A 23,965-nucleotide genomic window follows, 5' to 3' on the forward strand; every position below is an offset into this window, starting at 1 on the left:
GTCAGGTTTTCAGGATATCTATGCTTCAGCACAGCTGGTTCAATCAGTCCCAGCTTCAGCACAGGTAACTCGATCAGTCTTTGAGCCACCTGTGCTAAAGCAGTGATATCCTGAAAACCTGACCTGTTGGTGGCCCTTGAGGAATGGCGTTGCCCACCCATGTTCTAGTCCATGTACTTCTTCTAAATCTTATTTAGTAGTTGCTGTTCTTCAAGCTTATCTTTGTGGCAGCATAATTAGTTTTAACAAAACAGACGGAAATAAGTTAGAGTTCAGCATTTGTCTGTATATACAAGAGATCGCAAACGGTTTTATCACAGAAGAAATTAGGTAAAGATTGTAAAAACACCCAAAGCTTGACTTTCAAATCTTAAATCTTTATAACTACTTTTCTTTATCCATAAATCTTTATACCATATTTTTTATAATGGTATAAAGCACTTAATCCAATAAACGTACCACTGCCGTTAGTTTACTTTGGACCTAGAAGGGACTGCACCTTTAGCAGGACAAGTTGTGGATTGAATTTTAATACGGGCTTCTCATTATAGTCCTCTCTTTCCTCCTATTTACCACTTTTTTCATTCGTTTTTTTTCCCTTTTGTAAACCAATACAAAGAAATGTAATGTAAATGCTACCGTAATTTGAAAAGCATGAGTCATTTTGTTTTTTCAATTTTTCCTTTTCTTTTGTAAGTAGCATTTCAGATGCAGATCTTTTGTGCACAAACAATTCTGTCTATCTTGTTTCGTCAAGTCTATTTTTATTCATCTCCATGGGTCATATTGTACTGGTTTCATAACTTTAATAAAAATGTTCAGTTTGTATATATTCATTAAAAACAAAAACCTAATTAACTTCTAATTAAGTCGCATGGTCTTAGCCTTGAAGCTTTTCGGTGTATTTATTTATGATGTTAACTTCCACATTTTAAAGAAGCAATTCCGTTAACAATGAAAATAATAATGTTATTCGGAGCGCGTCAGTGATCTCCCGACATCCAAGAACCGTCCGGGTTCAGGGGTGCCAACCCCGGGTGAAACAATATGGCCGCCGGGTTGGGGGATCACTCTGGCAATCAATAGAAAATCTAACATGGCAGTTTTCTGTTGGTGAACTTGCAGGCCATGTTCGTAAGTTTGTAATCCACTTGCCATAAAGTATGTGTAATTGTTTTGTGCGACATCCAACACACCAAAAAATGACAAATGTCTCCCGAAACCTGGGGGAACCCCTGATCAGCTCTGCTGGACACCCAGTTTCAGGTATGATATAAAAAAGGTTCCCAGACTAGATTGCTGCTTTAAAGCAGTACAATGATGGCATGTGATGGCAGCCAGAGGAATGGTATACAGTACAGTGACATACATGGGAATTCCAGGGAGACCTGATCTGATTGTCATTATTGGAGTCAGCAAGGAATTGTTTCTCTTATGAGACATAATTGACAAATGTATCAAGGGGGGCCGCCTGTTACCCACCAATGCTCTAGATCAGGGGTGGCCAACTCCAGTCCTCAAGAGCCACCAATTGGTCAGGTCTTAAGGATAGCCCTGCTTCAGCACAGGTGGCTCAATCATTTTGACTGCACCACCTGTTCTCAAGCAGGAATGCCCCTAATACCTGGCCTGTTGGGGGTTCTTGAGGACTGGAGTTGGGAACCACTGATTAATATAATATATAGATCAATATAACTACAGTAAATATAAGATGGGTGTCTCACCCAGTTAGAATGTAACAAAGGTTAACCTCGATGGGTGCGTGTCTTTTGTTTTCAACCCGATATACTAAGTAATTATTATAGACTATGATAATTATACAGGCATTTGCATTATTTTGGTCTTTTTCAACAAGCTGCCCAGTCTGACGTTGGTATCTTTTGCCAGGAATCATTGATAGACTGGTGCGATGAGAAAGAACTTAACTTGATTCTAACAACAGGAGGAACTGGGTTTGCACCGCGAGATGTCACGCCAGAGGTGAGACTTTCTTAAAATGTGCACTGACATTGGAACGTAAAGGTAATGTAAATGCTTCTAATCATATATGTCCATTGTACTACAGCAGGAGTGGATAGCTCCAGTCTTCAGGGGCCACCAGCAGGTCAGGTTTTCAGGATATCCCTGTTTCAGCACGGGTGGCTCAATCAGTGACTCAGTCCTAGACTGCTTCAGCACAGGCGGCTCAGTCTTAGACTGAGCCACTGATTGAGCCATCTGTGCTGAAGCAGGGATTTCCTGAAAACCTGACCTGTTGGTGGCCGTTGAGGACTAGAGTGCCACCCCTGTACTACAGAATATTTAAAATATTGTCATAAGACCCTTACAGGGTACCATTGGAAGATTTAACAGGACCACTGCTTCACCAGCCTTATCACAGCATTTGTTCTTATTTTTTAAGCTTGCCGCGAAAACTTACACCATTGACATATTATAGGGACCCAGTACCTAGTCTGCTTCACAGCAACACCACACAGTCCATTTTCAGAATGATACGGTTTGGAATATGCAACTCAATAATAAATAATGCAATGTGTTCTGTATACCGGAATTCTGAACATGGACTCGGGGCGGCTAAGCAGCTACGCAAATGACAAAGCGAGTCCTTATTTCTGAATGGAACTTCCCGCAAAACAGTTACGTCCCTGGCTTAACTTTTGCGCCTCGTTTTAAAAAGAAAAAGGTAAAAATGCTTGTCAGCGCTGCGGTAAGTGTGGAGAGGTTCTGCTGTGATTTATTGTGTAAGAAACGGGATAAGTCATACGGAGCTTCACCACCCCGTGGATAAACCTGTAACAATCTGCATGTAGTCAGTCTTTGGCTTTATCTGTTCGTGCAATGAGAACAGCAGTCTGGGAAGCTACTAGGGAACAACTGTGTATTTTGATTTTATGTTTATTTGGTTGGAATACAAGAAAAGGAAGCAGATAATTGGAGGGAGGGGAGAACAGTTTAAGGAGCGGTGTAAATAAATATTACTTAACGGTGTAGGTAACCTAATGGAAGAATGTAATTTACACCAGAGCTCTTCAACAAGGGCCAGATCAGAAAATACAGTACTGTATGTAAGAGAAGAACCATAAGCTTATTGTAATGTGCTTTTACATACATTTAAATGCCTTCCTTTTAAATGATTTTATTTTAACATTTTGCCAGCATTTATAACATCTGTACCATATATATTTACATTAGCTTAATTTACGGGTGTGTTTCAGTGGGAAAGATTACACTTGGCTGCCTTAGTAACTCGTATGAAATTAGCAGGAGCAGATAGTCCAAGGGTCACATCAGGGTCCCTCGCCGGGCGCCAGCAGAAGATCCCTGGTTTACACTAATGAGAACAATGGCTTTTAACAATAGAAAAAAGGAATTGTAAACATTAATATTGCAGGTTGTTCTTGGCGATGACCTAGTATGGACTCCCATACTATACCTTCGTCTCGAACGTGTCTGTCCTGTCACTAAGTCTGGTCAACATTATGTTTGGCTTGGCTTGTGTTAATAATGTTAGGAGTATAAATGTATACAGGCATACCCCGCATTAACGTACGCAATGGGACCGGAGCATGTATGTAAAGCGAAAATGTACTTAAAGTGAAGCACTACCTTTTTCCACTTATCGATGCATGTACTGTACTGCAATCATCATATACGTGCGTAACTGATGTAAATAGCGCATTTGTAACAGGCTCTATAGTCTCCCAGCTTGCGCACAACTTCGGTACAGGTAGGGAGCCGGTATTGCTGTTCTGGACGTGCTGACAGGCGCATGCGTGAGCTGCCGTTTGCCTATTGGGCGATATGTCCTTACTCGCGAGTGAACTTAAAGGGAGTGTCCTTAAACTGGGGTATGCCTGTACTATAAAATGCTTTTTATTGTTGGGTTGGGAAATATTTAGGCTATAGATGGCCTGTGACAGAAACCGAGACCTCACCCGGACACGTGTGACCCTTTCACACAGGATTGCGAACCAATGCGAAATTGGCCCTTTTTTAGCAGTGAAAAAAAGCCGCGACTCAATCGGGGTTCGCAAACAATTCGCTGAGCAATAAGTCAGCGTGCATCCCAATTTTATATTTTCATTTGCAAAATGGTATAACATTGATCGATTTGCTTAATGTAGAGACTAAAAATAGGACACACACACACCATGTTTCACTGGCTGGGGATATCTCACTGAAAGCTTACTCATTTGGTGACATTGTTAGCCCTTTAAGGGAAACGTTTCACAGGGAATCGAATTTGGGGGTGGAAAACGCTTACAATTATGTGAATGCGTTTTGGACAGTTCCGCACATCTCCACGTACACGGTTTTCCAGTTTATTTTGAGGCATTTACCATTGTCTGGAGAGTTTCAAGATTTAGGGCCATGTAAATGAAGTGGGACTATAATACACCTTACAAACTATTAGTTTGAATGCGCCGGAAAGCATCTTCTGGCATCACTGCTGGAGGAGTTGGCTACACATTATTAGTCTTATCTGGGCAATTGTTGGGGAAAAATATATAGATTTATTTCATAGCATTGGACTACATCATTTTTAGTTCTGGGGACCCTTGGTTCCCAAGATTCTTACCCGGTCGGTGCCTGTACTCACTTTGGGGAAATCAAAGCGAATGCCAAATCCCGTGGCTGCGCGTGCTCTGGGAAGCGGCAAAGTCATCGGCTGTGACTTCCTATAGGGTGGCCATTTTAAGCCCTTTAAAATAAAGAGGACGTGACACTGGTAACTTTACTGGTAAGTGAATCATGAACTCTGGGGTCCCCAGAGAACAAAATAGCACAGTTTAGCACCAGAGGACCTGGCGGTTCCCATGTTTGTGTATATATATCTTAAATGGGGGGGGGGGGGGTTTAGGTGGGATTGCTGCTTAAACATCTTACTGCCTTTGGTTCACTTTGGTGCTAGGAGGAACCTTTGTGTCCATCTTCTGAAGTGACTATTTTAAAGTGTTAATTAAGTATTAGAAAAGATATGTCTAAATGTTAATGTGTAATAAATACAATACAACATTGATGGTAAAATATTACAGGTTATGCAACAGTCCCAGAAAACTGTCACAGGGTTATTATGTTCTAACGCTAATTTTAACTTGATCAGGTGTTAAAGTTGGCGTCAAAACCGATAGGCCATCATAGAAGTGTGATGTTTCTAATGATATATCAAAGTTAAAATTCGAATGAATGAGAAACCTTACAATTTATAAAGAAAATAAAAATATCACGTGGTGCATTTGCATGTCTCAAACAGGTCGACAACCCTGTCTTTCCCCATTATCGCTTAGCAAACAGTGCTTCCACTGCAGCCAGGGATTCTGGGTAATGACATGCAAATGAACACAGTGTGTCACGCTTTACTTCTTATCCATTTTAACATAGTGCCCTGTACGCTTTTGCCTGCTGTATTACACAGCTTTTTTTTATCACGGCGTGGGATAAGATGCATAGCCAGTAAACCTACTCAGAGACAGCTGTTTCTACCTTTTGGGTCTCATCAGTGTGAGGTTGGTTATACTGGCTTTGCAATGTGTAGCTGGTACGTGGATATAACCAGACATTACAAAAGTTATGGAAAACAAAGAACAATTCCTGCGCTCCTACCAAATGGGATGAAATATACTAGTGACATTTTTACATTTAAAACCTGTCTGTGTAACAAAGGCGTCATTTGGTTGCATCTTTTGATCAAAATATGATTCAAGCCTGCCAAACTCGTCAAGGTACACTCAGTTTAACAGGAACCTACACTAAATATATGCAATTTCTTATTGTCCAATGGACTAAACTTTGTGAAGTATGTGACAGTGCCCAGAAGGGGTTAAATAAATTAAGCATATACTTATTTGTGATTTAGTGCGGCCAAAGCCAGTAACAAAGTTCCCTTATTATAAAGGTAAACTGTGAGTGCACAAATACCCTAGTGTGAAATATTAACACTCACACAGATCTCTTCTCTCTGTCAGCCACAAACACTCACCTGCTCTTCAGTGGAGGGTGAAGTGTAGGCGGACAATGAGGTGTATAATACCTTTATACTAATTGGAGAATTGGTAAGGAGCTCTATCCTGATGGGATGAGCCATACACCCCAAAAAAACTGTAAAAAAGTTATGGTGGGTAACAAAAATGACAAAAACACTCCACCGTACAGTGTACAGTAAATATTGTATTTACTGTATGTTGAAGGAGATTTTTCCTTTTTTTTTTTTAACCACCATAACTTTTTTAATGTCTGGTCGTTATTAAGACCAGCTCTGCAGATTCTGTGACTGGAGCGATGCTTTTAAGCCGAAAATAACAATGGTCATTGAATTCTAAACTGGGACACAACCAATTTAGTCAAAATAATCGATGAGGGGAATTCTGACACCCAGGTTCTTTTTAATGGTGATTTATGGAACTTGTATGAACTATTTCCTACGGAATGCAAAATGCAGGGGAACTATCCTGGGATTAGCCTCTGTTGCTGCTGTCGCGTTTTGCTTTGACTGCAAGTCGTTATTCTTTCTATAATGTTTAGCGTTCTCACTCTAAAAGGGCTAGCCCCGCGCTATTTTAGGATGGCAAGTGACATGATTGTAAATGTGAGAGGCTGACAGATTGCAGTAGAGTTCTGCTTTTAACAGTGTTCACATATGGCCCTATTGCATGATAGTTCACAGTGAAGACTGTCATGCCATATGACTCTGTAATTACTGCTGTCCCGGTTTAGCATCAAAAGCTCAGTGTTGCATCTCTCAGATTTCTAGATGTATAACAAAGTAGCAGGAAGCGTCCATTTTTTATTTATTTTTTACTAATCCACATCTCAGCTTTCTAAATGTCATATACAGTACAACGAGTTTTTGCTGCACCACAAAATATACCTGAACAGATAATAAAATCTGACCTCCAAACCCGAGTCTCATATAAAGTACAAAGGATATCAAGAAAAAAACGATAGAGGTATATTGAAGCTATGCTTTCTAAATGTCATCAAAATGCACCAGGACATAACGGGTATCAAATGTGACCGTTGCAATAATATTTTAACATTTCTTTTTCGGTAGATTAAGATTAATTGAAATACATGTCTTGTATCCACCATAAAGGCATACAGTTAATCTCTTCCTGCAGGGATGTAGTAAACAGAATGCAAATATTTAAGAAACCAATAACTAGTTCAACTTCTATAATATACTGTAGCTGAAATTAACCCGATCAATTATTCTATCTGAAATTCTCCCCCCAAAGCGCATGGTGACAAGTGTATAAATAAATCGTAACGAACAGCATATACGGTGTATGCACTAGACCTGGAGTGGCCACTCCAATCCTCATGGGCCACCAACCGGTCAGGTTTTAAGGATATCCCTGCTTCAGTCGTTGACTGAACCACTGATTGAGCCACCTGTGCTGAAACAGGGATATCCGTTACCTGATAGAGACACAGTAGAAAAGTGACAGCCAATCCCTTCCTATGCTGCATAGATGTTACAAACATCAGCGGCTGTACACCATTGAATTAATCATGGAAGATATGCCAAAATAGCATTGGTATAGAGGTACTGTACTTGATAAAAGATAGTTTCCATAAAGCACACTCTTGTACTACATTATAGGTATTGTTTGGGTTGGACAGTGGGGCCCTCTCCTATGGATATTATATCCCAACAAATATAATTGTTACCTTAACCATGAGTGCATACTAAAGGGCCTGTTGTGACCTCTGTCACTTTTCTACTGTGTATATATATATATCCCTTTGCACCTAGTTTTCCTTTTCCTGTATATGGACTTGAGCGATATCTTACCACTAGTGTTTGCATATCCTTAATATAGATGGCTGGCGCTTCAGAAACCAAGAAGACCCTCCTTAGAGAACTTAGTAACCGCCTGGACCTTGGCACTGTGTATACTCAATGAAGCAGCATCCCTTGCAGGGGACAGAGATAGTGCCTAGTGCTCACAGGCACACATATACAGCACAACGATATCCCAAACGCTGACTTAATGAACAATAAGTCCACAATGTAACTCACAGTTAGTAGTAATATCTTCTTGTCAGTGCGGTCCTCTTGCGGTGTATCCCTATAGAACAGCGTGCGATCCACCAGTGTAGTTGACCATAGAGAAAAGATGAAAAATAGGCAGCGCACTGCCCACGTAGCAGGAGGAGGCTTAAGGCTCCTCCTGCTTTGTTGGCAGTGCGCTGCCTGTTTTTCATCTTTTTTGCATATCCTTAACCTGACCTGTTGGTGCCCTTGAGGACTGGAGTTGGCCATCCCTGAAGTAGCGGTTTTGATTAAAAAAGTAATGCTGTTGTCTACAAAAAATAGGTTTCAAACTACCCGTGTTTATCAAAACACAGACACTAATGTTGCTGAAAAGTTGATCATGTACTGTATCACATTCATAACCATGTATGAATCCACTTCATTAATTAATTTTAATATATCTTCAAGGTATCCAACACCAAATAGAAATCTCACAAAATTGTGATCGTGGAACCATTCCAGCGGCAGCATCATTTGTTTACTCTGCATAATGTGATACTTTTGTACATGGATAACATGTTATATCATAAACATTACATAAAACATATATAGTGGTGCATCTCTCAAAGATCTAGATGACGGATATATACACACACACACACACACACACACACACACACACACACACACACACACACACACACACACACACACACACACACACACACACACGCGCTGATGCTGGGTGCACACAAACAGAGAACTATACTCATAAAAAAAAAGTAATATATACTTATCAGAAATTCAGGTGCTAGCATATAGACAGGGAATACCAACCGGTCTGTAAGATATACAAAAGGATAGAATCCGCAGCACACTCAAAATGAAAAGTTATTTAATCTTTGGAAATACATCAGGCAATCACAGGAACTCCAGAGTGGCATACGTTTCGGAGCACCAAGTCTTTTCTCAAACTCTGAGCTCAGAGCTTGGAAGAGACCTTGTGGTCAGAAACGTACGTCGCTCTGGAGTTCCTGTGATTGCCTGATGAATTTCCAAAGATTAAATAACTTTTCATTTTGAGTGTGCTGCGGATTCTACCCTTTTGTGTGTATGTATATATAATCTATTTAATTAGACGTGCTATATAAAAGGCTTAATAGGAATATTATTATTATTATGTATAATATTATTATATATATATATATATATATATATATATATATATAGAGGTACCCCTGATGAAGTCTTTTTCAAGATGATACGCGTAGGGTGGAGGCTGGAATAGCATTTCCTTAAGGTCTCCCTGACTCTCTGAGTTCTTAGCTCTATCTGGTAATATTGGTCTAGTATTAGCTGGACAGTGTATGCCGATTCCTCCCTTCAACGGATACAACAACGCGCTGACGTCATACTCGCAATCCTGCGAGACTGGAGGGATAGCCAGGACAACACTGGAGGCAGCTGCAGACACATCTGAGCCTGTGCGGAGTCTCTGCGTTCCAGGTGGAGCCAGAACCAACTAGCCGCCATACAGATCAACAGTGAGGAGAGGATCTTGATATCCTACATGCCTGTTTTATCTGCTACTTTGTAAGTAGCCTTTTGTCTTTTGCGCATTCTGAAGAATACAAGCTTACTTCACCATAATTTGCTTCTTTTTTATTATTTCAGATTCATCTTCATTGGTTTCGTCCATATGCTATTAATTCTTCCCTGATACTTTGCAACAGTTTTCACTTATCACTATTTGCGCCTGTGTTTTTCCTCTCCTGTATATATATATATATATATATCTATATATATAGATATAGATATAGATATAGATATATATATATATATATATATATATATATATATATATATATATATATATATATATATATATATATACAGTGTTCGACAAATCACCCAAAAATCTACTCGCCCAACCAAAAAATCTACTCGCCCCTATTCCCGCCCCATGTCACGCCCCCAACCCCGCTTTAAAATAAAATATATAAATAAAATACATTTAATAAATTCCTAGTCAGAACATTCGTTTTTGACATAAATGTATTTATTGTATTACATTATACTACAATTAGTCCTTGTTACGTGTGTGTGTAAATGTCGGATCTAGAAATAAAAGCCAGATGTGAATGACTAGTTTCCTGAACCCCTTAACCAGTGTCTGGACGTCCCCGCTTCACAATATCTAAAGCAGCAATCCCGCCTGGGATCTTACCTGATCCGCAGCCCCTCAATGTCCATGTACCCTCATTCACCCAATGTTATACATTGGAGGGGATGTGTTCCTTACCTGTCTTCTGGGTTAGGTGGGATTCCGATGTCTTCTGTGTGAAGCTTGAGTCAGATCTGGAAGAAAGCAGTATAAGTTATGTCGGTGTAGTATAGGGCAGTTAAGATATATAGGGTAAGTAAGAGATCCAGAGTGTGAGAGAGTGTGGGTGACAGAGAGAGAGAGTGGGGGGGAGAGAGAGAGTGGGGGTGAGAGAGAGAGTGGGGTGAGAGAGAGAGAGAGAGAGTGGGGGTGAGAGAGAGAGAGTGGGGGAGATAGAGAGAGTGAGAGAGTGTGGGGGAGAGAGAGAAAGTGTGGGGGAGAGAGAGAGAGTGTGGGGGAGAGAGAGAGAGTGGGGGAGAGTGTGGGGGGAGAGAGAGAGGGAGAGTGTGGGGGAGAGAGAGAGGGAGAGTGTGGGGGTGAGAGAGAGAGGGAGAATGTGGGGGTGAGAGAGAGAGTGTGGGGGAGAGAGAGAGTGTGGGGGAGAGAGAGAGTGTGGGGGGAGAGAGAGAGAGTGTGGGGGAGAGAGAGAGAGTGGTGGGGGAGAGAGAGAGTGTGTGGGGGAGAGAGAGAGTGTGTGGGGGGAAGAGAGAGAGTGTGTGGGGAGAGAGAGAGTGTGTGGGGGAGAGAGAGAGTGTGTGGGGGAGAGAGAGAGTGTGTGGGGAGAGAGAGAGTGTGTGGGGGAGAGAGAGAGAGTGTGTGGGAGAGAGAGAGAGTGTGTGGGGGAGAGAGAGAGTGTGTGGGGGAGAGAGAGTGTGTGGGGGAGAGAGAGTGTGTGGGGGGAGAGAGAGAGTGTGGTGGGGGAGAGAGAGAGTGTGTGGGGGAGAGAGAGAGTGTGTGGGGGAGAGAGAGAGTTGTGTGGGGTCGGAGAGAGAGAGAGAGAGAGAGAGGTGTGGGGAGAGAGAGAGAGAGTGTGGGGGAGAGAGAGAGAGAGTGTGGGGAGAGAGAGAGGTGTGGGGGAGAGAGAGAGAGTGTGGGGGAGAGAGAGAGAGTGTGGGGAGAGAGAGAGAGTGTGGGGGAGAGAGAGAGTGTCGGGGGAGAGAGAGAGTGAGAGTGTGGGGGGAGAGAGAGAGAGAGTGTGGGGGAGAGAGAGAGAGAGTGTGGGGGAGAGAGAGAGAGGGAGAGTGTGGGGGGGAGAGAGAGAGAGAGAGAGAGTGTGTGGGGGAAGAGAGAGAGTGTGTGGGAGAGAGAGAGAGTGTGTGGGGAGAGAGAGAGTGTGTGGGGAGAGAGAGAGAGTGTGTGGGGGAGAGAGAGTGTGTGGGGAGAGAGAGAGTGTGTGGGGGAGAGAGAGAGTGTGTGGGGAGAGAGAGAGTGTGTGGGGGAGAGAGAGAGTGTGTGGGCGAGAGAGAGAGTGTGTGGGCGAGAGAGAGAGAGAGTGTGGGGGAGAGAGAGAGAGAGTGTGGGGGAGAGAGAGAGAGTGTGGGGGAGAGAGAGAGAGAGTGTGGGGGAGAGAGAGAGAGTGTGGGGGAGAGAGAGAGAGAGTGTGGGGGAGAGAGAGAGAGAGTGTGGGGGAGAGAGAGAGAGGGAGAGTGTGGGGGGGAGAGAGAGAGAGGGAGAGTGTGGGGGAGAGAGAGAGGGAGAGTGTGGGGGAGAGAGAGAGAGGGGGGAGTGTGGGGGAGAGAGGAGAGTGGGCGGAGAGAGAGGAGGAGAGTGTGGGGGAGGAGAGGGAGTGAGTGTGGGGAGGAGTGAGAGAGAGAGGAGGGGGGGGAGAGTGTGAGAGGGGAGTGTGGGGGGGAGGGAGGGAGTGTGTGGGGGAGTGAGAGGGAGGTGTGGAGGGTGGAGAGAGTGGGGGGAGTGTGGGGGAGAGAGAGAGTGTGCGGGAGAGTGGGTGTGGGAGAGGTGTGGGGGTGTGGGAGTGAGAGAGTGGAGGTGTGGGGGTGAGAGAGGAGTGGGTGAGTGTGGGGGGGAGAGTGAGAGAGGGGAGAGTGGGGGGAGGGAGAGTGAGGGGGAGAGTGTGGTGGGGGGGGGGTGAGGTGTGGTGGGGGAGTGGTGGTGTGGTGGGAGGGGGGAGTGAGAGAGTGGGTGGGGGGGAGAGAGAGGGAGAGTGTGGGGGGGAGAGAGAGAGGGAGAGTGTGGGGGGGAGAGTGTGGAGTGTGGGGGGGAGGAGAGGGAGAGTGTGGGGGGAGAAGAGAGGGAGAGTGTGGGGGGGAGTGAGAGAGGAGGAGAGTGTGGTGGGGTGAGAGTGAGAGGGAGAATGTGGGGGTGAGAGAGGGAGAGTGTGGGGGTGAGAGAGGGAGAGTGGGGTGAGAGAGGGAGAGTGTGGGGGTGAGAGGGAGAGTGTGGGGGTGAGAGAGGGAGAGTGTGGGGGTGAGAGAGGGAGAGTGTGGGGGTGAGAGAGGGAGAGTGTGGGGGTGAGAGAGGGAGAGTGTGGGGGTGAGAGAGGGAGTGTGGGGGAGAGAGAGGGTGAGTGTGGGGGAGAGAGACATAGAGGGGGGAGACACAGAGGGTGGGTGATAGACAGAGAGAGAGGGTGACTGGCTGAGTGGGTGACTGACTGACTGGTTGGTGACTGACTGACTGGCAGGGTGACTGACTGGCTGGCTGGGTGGGTGACTGCGGGGTGACTGGCTGGCGGTGTGACTGGCTGGGGGGTGACTGGCTGGCGGGGTGACTGACTGAGGGGGGGGGACTAACTGAGGGGGGGTTGACTGACTGAGGCGGGGGGGGGGTGACTGACTGAGGGAGGGGGGGGTGGACTGACTGAGGGAGGGGGGGGTGACTGACTGAGGGAGGGGGGGGGTGACTGACTGAGGGAGGGGGGGGTGACTGACCGGGGTGTTGGGGTGACTGACTGAGGGGGGGGAGTGACTGACTGAGGGGTGGGGTGACCGACTGGGGGGGGGGTGACTGACTGGGGGGGGTGACTGACCTGGGGGGGGGTGACTGACTGAGGGGGGGGGGGGCTGACTGACTGAGAGGGGGGGGGTGACTGACTTAGGGCGTGGGTGACTGACTGAGGGGGGGGGGTGACTGACTGGGGGGGGGTACCTCTGGTGTCACACACATACTCCCATACACACATACACATTCTCCCACACACACACCCATTCTCCCATATATACACACATACACATTCCCACACACACAACCCATTCTCCCATATACAGTACACACACACACACACACACACACTACACACACGGGGGGGGGAAGGCCGCGACCAACACCCACCACCACGCTCCTCCCCCACCCACCCGCGCCCATCTCCCGCTCGTGGGGGGGGGGGGGGGCAGGCCGACACCCCCCCCCCCCCCACCTATACTTCACGCGGTAGTGGAAGCTTTGGGGAGTAGGCAGGGTGGGGGGGAGTCACGTAACGGGGTGTCCCCCAGCGGGCGCCACTGCCCTGCTCCCCTCGCCGGCATTTCCTGCAGTTTTGCTGCCCAGGTTTGCAGCATCTCCCCCACCCCTGCGGCGGCATGAAGCTAGTTGTCGGGCGGGCAGATGGGCAGACGGGCATGGCTTCCCCCCCCCCCCCCCCCCATACCTCACCTCATGCAGACCAGCATCCCCTACCACACACACACTCACCTCACGCGCCGTCATGAAGATAGCTGGGCTGTGTAATCTTGGGGAGGCGGCAGGGTAGGAGGCACGTGGTGAGGCTCCCCCCCCCCCCTGTATGCCAACCGGGCTGCAGCAGTGGGGACCTCTCGCCCCGGGCAGCGATCGGTGGGACAGGAGGGGAAGGGGACAGGAGGAGGGGGAGGGGAAGGGGACAGGACGAGGGGAGGGGAAGGGGACAGGAGGAGGGGGGACAGGAGGAGGGGAAGCGGACAGGAGGAGGGGAAGAGGACTGGAGGAGGGAGAGCTAACGCAAAGGCGCGCAGAGGACAGGAGCAGAGGGCCGCGGGTTGTGGGGACCGCACGAGTTGTCTTGCAGGAGGCAGGGTAGGAGCAGAGGGGCCGCAGCATGGAGGGTACTTACCCTCCAACAGATCCCCTGGCAGAGAAAGAATGGCCGCTCGTTGGGGGCGGGCTCATATAGAGCCTGGCCGCGCGCCCACAAAGCCTGGCAGCGCGCGCCAATCAGCTGTCAGGTAGGGGGAGTTTTTTTTTTTTTCAGCGCGAGCAGGAAAATTTCAGCGCGAGCAGGGAAATTTAAAAAAACAACCACGTGTGCTGCTTGGGCCAATGTTTACTCGCCCGGGGGTTAAATCCACCCGCCTCGGGCGTGTAAATGTATAGGATTGTCAAACACTGTATATATAGATACACACACACACACGCACACACACACAGAAAATAGCCACTTTTAATAGTGTCACTTTTTGCCTCAATAACCATTTTTAACATGGTTCCCTATAGGCTTAAGCTTGCTGCATGGTCACAGCTTTGAGCACAGCCAGGGTTAAGGTGCATACCCAGAAAACCACCCACAGACAGCTGTTTTGACCTTGATGGGTCTCATCAGTGTGGGGTTGATTTTACTGGGAATGCAAGAGAGGCTATGGGATAGGCTAAACCATAATACTGAGTTAAGTTATGGTGAGTAAAAAAAGTGACAAAAACCCTCCACAGGAAAGCAAATATGCAAATATAGCTGTATGCTCATCTGCATAAGCCTATAGGGAACCATGTTAAAAATGGTTATTGAGGCAAAAAGTGACACTGTGTGCTCATTTGCATGTCATTTCCCAGAATCCCTTGCTGCAGTGGAAGTGCTGTATGCTGGGTGATAATGGGGAAAGGCGGGGTTGCAGACCTGCCTAAGACATGCAGATGAGCATACAGCTATATTTGCATATTTGCTTTCCTGTGGAGGGTTTTTGTCACTTTTTTTTACTCACCATAACTTAACTCAGTATTATGGTTTGGTTGACAAATCACCAAAAAATCTACTCGCCACCTAGTACCAAACGTGTGCTGCTTGGGCCAATATTTACTCGCCCGGGGGTTAAATCCACTCGCCCGGGGCGAGCAAATGTATAGGTTTGTCGAACACTGTATATATATATATACACACACATACATATATATATACACACACATACATATATATATACACATACATATATAGATATACATATTTTGATATACATATATATATATATATATATATATATATATATATCTATATCTATATCTATGTGTTATATATAATAATAATAATATTCCTATTAAGCCTTTTATATAGCACATGTCTAATTAAATACATTTTCTTTTAGACCAATAGGCCAGTTACACATACTGTACTCTGTAGGTTCTGACATAGTGTTGTATACTTTATGAACATACCGTGTACATCAAAATATACCACATTTATAATACAAAAATGTGCGTGCACCCATAATTATGCATAATTATATATGTGTTTATAAACATAGACGTGTAAGGAAAAAAATTACATGAGGCATAACACAGCCAATTAAACCATCCAAATGTTCGTGGCATCTTTCTAATTTCTCTTATAAACCCAAGTGTCTAAATATAAATATAAATCATATGTTGACTCTGGTAATTAGACAGCAACATTTGTGATGAGTTAATTTGCCTTTCGTCCTTTTTGCACGTTTATTAAATGAAGCGCTTTTTTAATGTTTCAGTATTTGTTTGCATGCTACGTGGGGTACAATCTACTTTCCCTGTGATGTGAGGGACAGCGTAGGTGAGTAGGTGATAATGCCGTTGCCTTTTAAAGCAGGGAAGCTCAGGCCCAGAAAATATTATCTTATAAAATCTATACTGTAGGATTTAGAATTGTGCCTGACAATATCAGTCTATAATTCTTTATACACAGTGATGCCATATAAGAAAAAATATCCCCCAATCAGAAGTGTCTTCAACGGTCATCAGTGCTGGCGATGTGGTGGCCTTGTTTGCTGGCGTTTTATGGTGGTACAATCAAAATGAAGAAGAGGACTGTCTATTCCGTTCCTGATATTAAAGCAGCAGCCGTGCTTATCACCATTTTGTAGTATTATTACGTGATCTCTTCTTGCCTTTTTCAACACTTCTTGTTTTTATTTTTCAAATCTGCTGCTCTGTTTGGGAGATGTAAGCGTGTGAAATATTATGTGTCTGGTAGGTTCAAATGGATCTCCCCAGGGCCGATGGCCGTCTGATGATTGCCACTAGAGATTAAAGCAAATCCAGATTTTTTATTTTTAAAGGGCAGCACATGCTCAGAGGGAGAGATACAAATATTATACGTTAAGTTAAACTCGTGCAGGCTTCTGGTGCAGAATACCCACGGTGCCGTGGGACCGTAGACGTTCTGCAACACAGAGTTAAACCAATGTTTTCATATCTGTAAAGCAAAACAGAGTTGTTAAGGGGGAAATTGAGGTTGTGTGTTTATTTCTGGAGGCTGGAAACGATGAAAGGTTTGAATCACAAGATTTGTCAGGATAAACTATGAGACCTCAATGTGTGACACCTCTGTAGTAGGAAGAGGAGTAAGAAGGACGTACACTAAACTAAAGTACTGTATGTATATTGTATCAGCAAGTACAGGATAGAAGCATTTTTTAAAGGAAGTGGGATGCAGGTAACGGAGACCTTGATCTGAAGTTGGAGGATAGTAGGTTCAGGGAGAAACTGAAGAAGTATCCAAAGGTTGGTGGCATTTAAACCTGTGAGATTAGCACAGTGCAACAAAATGGGCAGGAGAGGTGGGGCAAGTGGTTCTTCTCTTTCAGTTTCAACGTTCATCTTCCAATGCGTTCCTTGTCTGCTATAAACCAACTCACAATGATCACATTGCTCTGGTAGACTTCGGAGTGAATGCCTACCCTAACGGGCACCCAAGCTATTGTTTTCTGAGTGCAGCACAGGGACAAGAAGATGTAGAAGGCTTCATTGTTCCCTCTGGTGGGATGTGGGGCAATATATTGAGATATTCTGCACCAGCACTGCCATTGAAGCCCATGGGAGCTCTGTGATGTTCTGCTTTATCATTTATCATTTTGTTATCTGAAGGGACAATGTCACACCTACATCTGTAGGGACCTCTGAAGAAGGTTAGAAGAGGCTGTCCCTAAGTTGTGAACCAGGGTTCTCCCACTTTAAAGATCAGTGTGTTTCACCGCTCCTTTACCAAATAAATGTATTTTAAAGCAATGTTTCCCCTTGCAGTGTCCAGCATCTTTACAGCATATTGAATACGGGTAATTGACTGGGATTCACTGCTCCGATAAGGGGCATTGAAGCTCGTTCCCGAGTTAACTTTCATTGACTTGAATGGAAGGTAATGAATACAAAAAAGAATGTGGGGGCACAGTTATAGGAAACGGGCAGTGTATTGTGACTAGTAATCGTTATAGATAGAGCAGTTTACACAGCTGTAAAGGTGATAGTTCACGGGGCGGATACCAAACTCAATATGTATACATACAATGGTGTGTATGTGTGGGTGGAAAGGTAAAGGAATATATAACTTACACGGCCCTGTGTAAGTTCAGTCGCATCAGGGTTTCTTTGGGTTTCCCGTCACCTTGGAATGATGTGATCTTCTACGATTTGTACTTCTTCTTCTTGGTGTATATTCAGCTTTCCTCGTTCATTCGATGTGCCCCTCCAGGGGGATTTCCTCTCCTCTCTCCTGCCCGCACTCGCGGTGACACCTCCCGGGCCGCGGCCTGCTCTCTCCTCCCTTAGGAATGTCCGGAAGTCCAGTCCCGGCCAATCAGCGGCCTGGTTGAATGGAAGGTAACACTGCATCGAGCGCCAATACCTCATACCCCCTCATTGTATTAAAAAATTATCAAATAAATCTCAAACCTATTAATCATAACTAGAAATGTTCTGTTTCATTGTAAAATTAGAAGCGCAGTCATTTGTTGTACATTGTAATACCATTTAGGCGACCAGCATTGGGGTTCTTCATAGATAAAAATATTAATGTACAGAGCTTTTTTAATTTGAAGTTTGCATTACATTACCAATACAGAGGTAATACTGTACTTTGTACAGTGGAGGGTTTGTTTTTACCTTTTTGTCCACTATAACCAATTGTCTGCATAACTATGTATGTATATAGTGTGCAGCATGATGTGGTCTTTCTAGATATGTTTTGGTCTTGACTTCTTTAGTATTCTGTATCGAGGGTGCTCAAGTTCAGTCCTTAAGACCCCTCTCCCCCAACAGGTCAGGTTTTCAGGATATCTGGGCTTCAGCACAAGTGGCTCAATCAGTCCCTGCTTCAGCACAGGTGGCTCAATCAGAGGCTCAGTCTTTGACTGAGCCTCTGATTGAGCCACCTGTGCTGAAGCTGGAATTTCCTGAAAACCTGACCTGCTTGGGGACTTGAGGTATATAGTTCTTCAATATTAGAGATTTTGGGAATACTCTTGAAGCTAAGACACTCGGCACATATGGAGTAGAATATTTTTACTGAACCTGGTATACACATCTGCTTGTTAACATTAAGAACGACTGCTTCATTTTAGATACACTTATGAATGCATAAGGTATTTGCATTTTTTGAGCACACCTTAAATAAGTTTTGGTGGGTAACAAAGTGACAAAAACCCTCCACCGTATAGTATACAGCAAATGAAAATATCACTTGTGAGCACATTAACATGTCTCAGACAGGTCTGCAACTCGACTTTTCACCGTTACCTCCCAGCATACAGTGCTTCCACTGCTGCAACGGATTCTGGGATATGACATGCAAATGAGTGTCCCATGTTTGCAGAATTACACAGCTTTTCAGCACAGCCTGGGTTAAAGAAGAGCAAAATCAGTAACCCTGCTCACAATCAGTTTTTTGGGCATCTTTTGAGCACATTTTGGCTTCCTTGCACAGAGGATTGCTGCTCTGGAGTTACCAAGCTGCGTTTCCCTTGCTTGGGAAGATTTCAGCTTGGCTTAATTCGAATCTTTCTGCGCATGGGGACAGCCGCTTCGCAGCATATTGAACAGGGTCCTTGGTATTTTTCTGAAATGGCGAGTCATATTTTAAATTGCAAATGAACAAACCAATACTGTAACGATAACTACATGCACATTGGGTATCCTATATAAATAATGACCTTCGTAAAAGAATGAGCTATTTCAACCTTGCACATTTTCATGTCCCTGCTGCATAACCTTAATATATATTGGAATTGCTTCGTTTTTGGGCGGTTATTTTCTTTTGAAATTAGTTTGTTGACTAGCTCCCTGTGTTTCTGATTTATTGTTCATGGAGTGTTTATTACACTGCTTTGAAGATTCTCCAGGATTCTCATTAATGACATCTTGAAAGTGTCGTATTGCTCAAGGACAAAATATTGATCAGGATACATAAATTATATGACTACCTAGTTTCATGTAACCGCACAAAATATTAAACAGGAAGAGACCCTGTAGCCATACAGAAATGATGTACAGTATTTATTTCTAACAAGCTGCTAGGAATATGCCACGCATGTGAAAAGCACATTTTACATCTTATGAAATAAGAGAATGCTACATCCAAATGAATCTAAATGTCTTCATGTAATGTAAGAATCTTGCATTTTTAATATAATCACAAAAGGCTGACATTACATGGTTTTCCTCCGTGTGCCGCTATCTTCAGTGTTCTGCGTCTTTCTGCTGTCCAGCGGTCACCTATATCAGGGGTGCTCAACTCCAGCCCTCCATACCCCCCAACAGGTCAGGTTTAAAGGATATCCCAGCTTCAGCACAGGTGTCTTCGACCGAGCCACTGATTGAGCCACTTGTGCTGAAGCAGGGACTGATTGAGCCACCTGTGCTAAGTGGGGACTGATTGAGCCACTGGGGCTGAAGCTGGGATATCTTTACAACCTGACCTGTTGGGGGGGGGGTGGGGGGGGAAAGAGGTGAAGAGGTGATCTTGAAGACTTGAGTTGAGCATCCCTGATGTATGGCTCTGCCTGTGACAGGGACCAGTTGGTAACAGCAGGATGTGGGTTAGCAGTGTTGTATCTTCAGAATTAGAAGCCGTCATGCTGCGAGAGATGGATATTTTATCTTCCGGTCCTTTAGGGGGAGCTGAAAGTTCTGTGAATTTACATTGTTGTCTGATACCTGACACATCCTGTTCCATAAATGACCACAAAAGTGGCACCATGGAGACTCCCTTTTTAAGCATTTCATAACTGAAATATGTTTAAAGGTTAAAAAGAAAATTGTACTTTTTAAGAAAGGGCTTCCGGCCATATTTGCTAAGCGGTGCTATTTTACAAGCCTGTTAAAGTAAATGGGCCATAAGGTGTCTTATGGTATAGCACTGCTGGGTAAATACGGGCCTTAATGTAGGTGAAACCTGTCTTTAACCCTTTTGCAAATTCAGTAAGAGACAGGAGCACAGCCAGATCCAAAAGGAAAAAAATTAAATAACCCGAAGGGCAAATTCAGATAAAATATCACACCTGATCTCACCCACGCCTCCCTGCCATATCTTCAGATAAAAACACAAAGAACACAGCGCAAGACGCTCATAGTGCGATTAAAAGTTATATTAGCAATAGCAGTGAAAAAGATAAGTAATGTGCGTACATCAGATTGATTTAAACAAGCATTTCTGGGATATTTTACCCAAACACCAAGTGAAAGCCGGATATGATGTCGTCACAGGTATAGGCAGGTTTTCCTCGTGGCCACCGGTCCCTCTTTGGGTAAGGTATGGGGTCTTTAGTCAGTCCCTGCTCCCACAAAGCGTCCAGCACATTATCAGCTCACACGGGACAGCTGTTTCAAAGGGGGGGCGCACGCCAACAAGCTTCTGCTCTCCCTCCTCTGTTCAGGCACTTCCTGGTTGGTGACGTCACCGGAAGATTTTCGCCGATAATAGCGCGAGTTTGCTGGGTCAGATCACAACAGTGGGGCAGTGTATATCGTATTAGTACACTATCCAACGCGTTTCGAAACCCGTAGGTTTCTTCATCAGGGAGAATGCCATATCTTCCCCTGTAAATGGTGTTAACCTTTTCATTTAACACTGACTAACCTTAAAACTTGCCCTACAAATCAAACATCCCAATAGCCTGCACTCATGGCTACTGTCCCACAGTCACTTATACCACCCATTGTTGCCAAGCACTGCCATCTACAGCACTTATTCCCTCACCTGCTGTCTCTGTAAGTTTCCCCTCAAACCTCATAGATTGTAAACTCGTCGGGGCAGGGATTTCCTTTCCCATTGTCTGATTTTTGCTGCACTTGTATTTTTAAATTCCCTGTACTGTATTCTTTGTGAAGCGCTGAGTACACTTTTGGCGCTATATAAATAATGACATACAATACAATACAAAATAGAGAATGTATTTGAACAAGCTCACAATTGTGGTGAAGAAATGCACCTACGCGTTTTGTCCAGAGAGACTTTATCAAGGTGTGAGCCATATAATATGAACAAACATTTTATAGGTAACAATATAAACATTTTTTTTAAACAAAGAAAACTTAAATCAGGCCGTAAATGGACAAATACAGTCAAATAACATAAAGAAAACCAATTTAAAAACATTTGTGTAAACAGAAAAAGGAATTATATGCACTAATAGCAAACCAAATAAAATAATGGTATAAATAACATTATAATAGAACATAACTATAAAAATCTATAATAAACATGTTTCAAAATTTAATCATTAACCATAGCACATTAATACAAATCCCATCTGCCATATAATGAAACTCTATCTTACACCAATACTGGGTAGCTCAAAAGAGAGAATAAGCATAGTCTATAACAGCGGTGCGCAAATTGGGGCGTGCGCCACCCGGGGGGGGGGGCGGGAGAATTTCTAGGGGAGGCGCAGCGGTTACAGACGACCCACGTTCTTCCCCATGGCATTTCAATTAAATGCAGTGGGAGGCCTCTAACTCCCTTACTTGTTTTCTGTGGGTTTTCAGCGACGCGGCATCAAATGACGCTGCGGGGTCATGTGACATCACACATCACCATGGCAACCTGCATCAAATGACGCGGCGGGTCATGTGACGTGACTTCACATGACTTGCGACATCATTTGACGCCGAGTCATTGGGAGAGGGGGGGCGCGAACGCTGCGGCTCCTGGGCAGGGGGGACAGCTCAAGAAGTTTGCGCACCCCTGGTCTATAGGACTCAGAACAAAGACTACGTAATATATATAAAACTGTAATGAATCATATTGACTTAATGAATCTTGTGAATACCCCAAAAAAGATATATAGAACACAACATAAGAATTGTGGATGGAATGTGAGCAATGTCCAGATACAGTATGTAAAAAATTCATAAATTAATTAAAAAAAGGAGAAAAGAACATATGTTCAAAAATCTGCAAATATATGTAATCAAAACTAATTTATATATAGATAAATATAGATTAAACATATGGATACTGCTAACACATCATCCCAGAACCTACATGAAATACAGTAAATAAAATCAAACCCACTATCAACATAAACAATAAGACAGTATGAAACTAAGTAAAATAGATTGTATATTAAGTACTTAATAAGAATGATAATATACAAAAATATATAGTACCGATACAACGGAACATACTGTTCATTGAATAGCAAAATTATAGCAAATGAGTAAGATCCAAGTCTATATTTATCCCGTGAGGCATTCTGGTCCTCAGTGTAAAGATCCAGAATGCCTCACGTTGATCCAATTTTCTGGTTCTGTTACCTCCTCTAGGGAGAGGAAGGACCGATTCAGATCCCCTTTGGATATGAGACGGAGATGCTCCATCCTCCTGATTTATAGGGACCTCGTGGTCCTACCCACATATTGGCGTCCACAGCCACATGTAATTAAATAAATAATAAATGAAGAGTTACAATTTATAAATGTGGTAATTGTGTGGACAGTTCTCATTACTGTAGAGGTAAATGTGTTAGAAGAATTCATTCTCGAACAGATCTTGCAATTACTGCATTTAAAATATCCCTTAGGAAGGTTCGATCTTGTATCCCCCCCTGATGTAAAGAGGCTAGGGGATATTGAATTAGCCACTGTATTCGCTCTTCTAAACACAATGTTAGGGCAGAGGAAACAAAAGGTCTAAGAACGGGGTCCAAAGAAAGTACTGCCCAATGTTTTCTAAGAATAACCATTTGCGTTAATGTGCTATGGTTAATGTGCATATTTGCATTAATGTGCTATGGTTAATGTGCAAATTTGCATTAATGTGCTATGGTTAATGTGCATATTTGCGTTAATGTGCATATTTGCGTTAATGTGCATATTTGCATTAATGTGCTATGGTTAATGTGCATATTTGCATTAATGTGCTATGGTTAATGATTAATTTTGAAATGTGATGTTTATTATAGATCTTTATAGTTATTGTGTTCTATTATAATGTTACTGATAATAATTATTTTATTTGGTTTGTTATTAGTGCATATAATTCCTTTTTCTGTTTACACCAACGTTTGTAAATTGGTTTTCTTTATTTGTTATTTTAGTGTATTTGTCCATTAACGGACTGATTAAAGTTTTCTTTGTTTAAAAAAAAATAATAATAATTGTGGTATCCACTGCCTATGGATTGACGTCACGTCACCGCGACAGGTCTCCTGGACGTGCGCCGATGACGTCACTCCCGGAGGTAAGTGGTACGAATTGTTTATTCATATTATGTGGCTCACACCTTGATAAAGTATCTCTGGACGAAATGTGTAGGTGCGTTTCTTCACCATCATTGTGAGCTTGTTCAAATAAATTCTCTATTTTTATCTGGAGTTGCCCTGGGGTTATTTACATTTTTTCCTTTTGGATCTGGCTGTGCTCCTGTCTCTTACTGAATT

General features: G+C 43.8%; 1 protein-coding gene across 25 annotated transcripts in view; it reads left to right on the top strand.

Moving 5' to 3' along the window:
- The window catches only part of GPHN (gephyrin), a 295,598-nt gene that overhangs the window by 124,081 nt on the left and 147,552 nt on the right, over positions 1-23,965 (top strand). For all 25 annotated transcript variants that reach the window (XM_075613545.1, XM_075613550.1, XM_075613538.1 and 22 more), the window contains exon 4: positions 1,888-1,980. In XM_075613545.1, the coding sequence (XP_075469660.1) occupies positions 1,888-1,980 (93 nt within the window). The remainder of the gene's footprint in view (positions 1-1,887; positions 1,981-23,965) is intronic.

This window comes from Ascaphus truei, chromosome 9, assembly GCF_040206685.1.
Source record: "Ascaphus truei isolate aAscTru1 chromosome 9, aAscTru1.hap1, whole genome shotgun sequence".
In the NCBI taxonomy this organism is placed as follows: domain Eukaryota; kingdom Metazoa; phylum Chordata; class Amphibia; order Anura; family Ascaphidae; genus Ascaphus; species Ascaphus truei.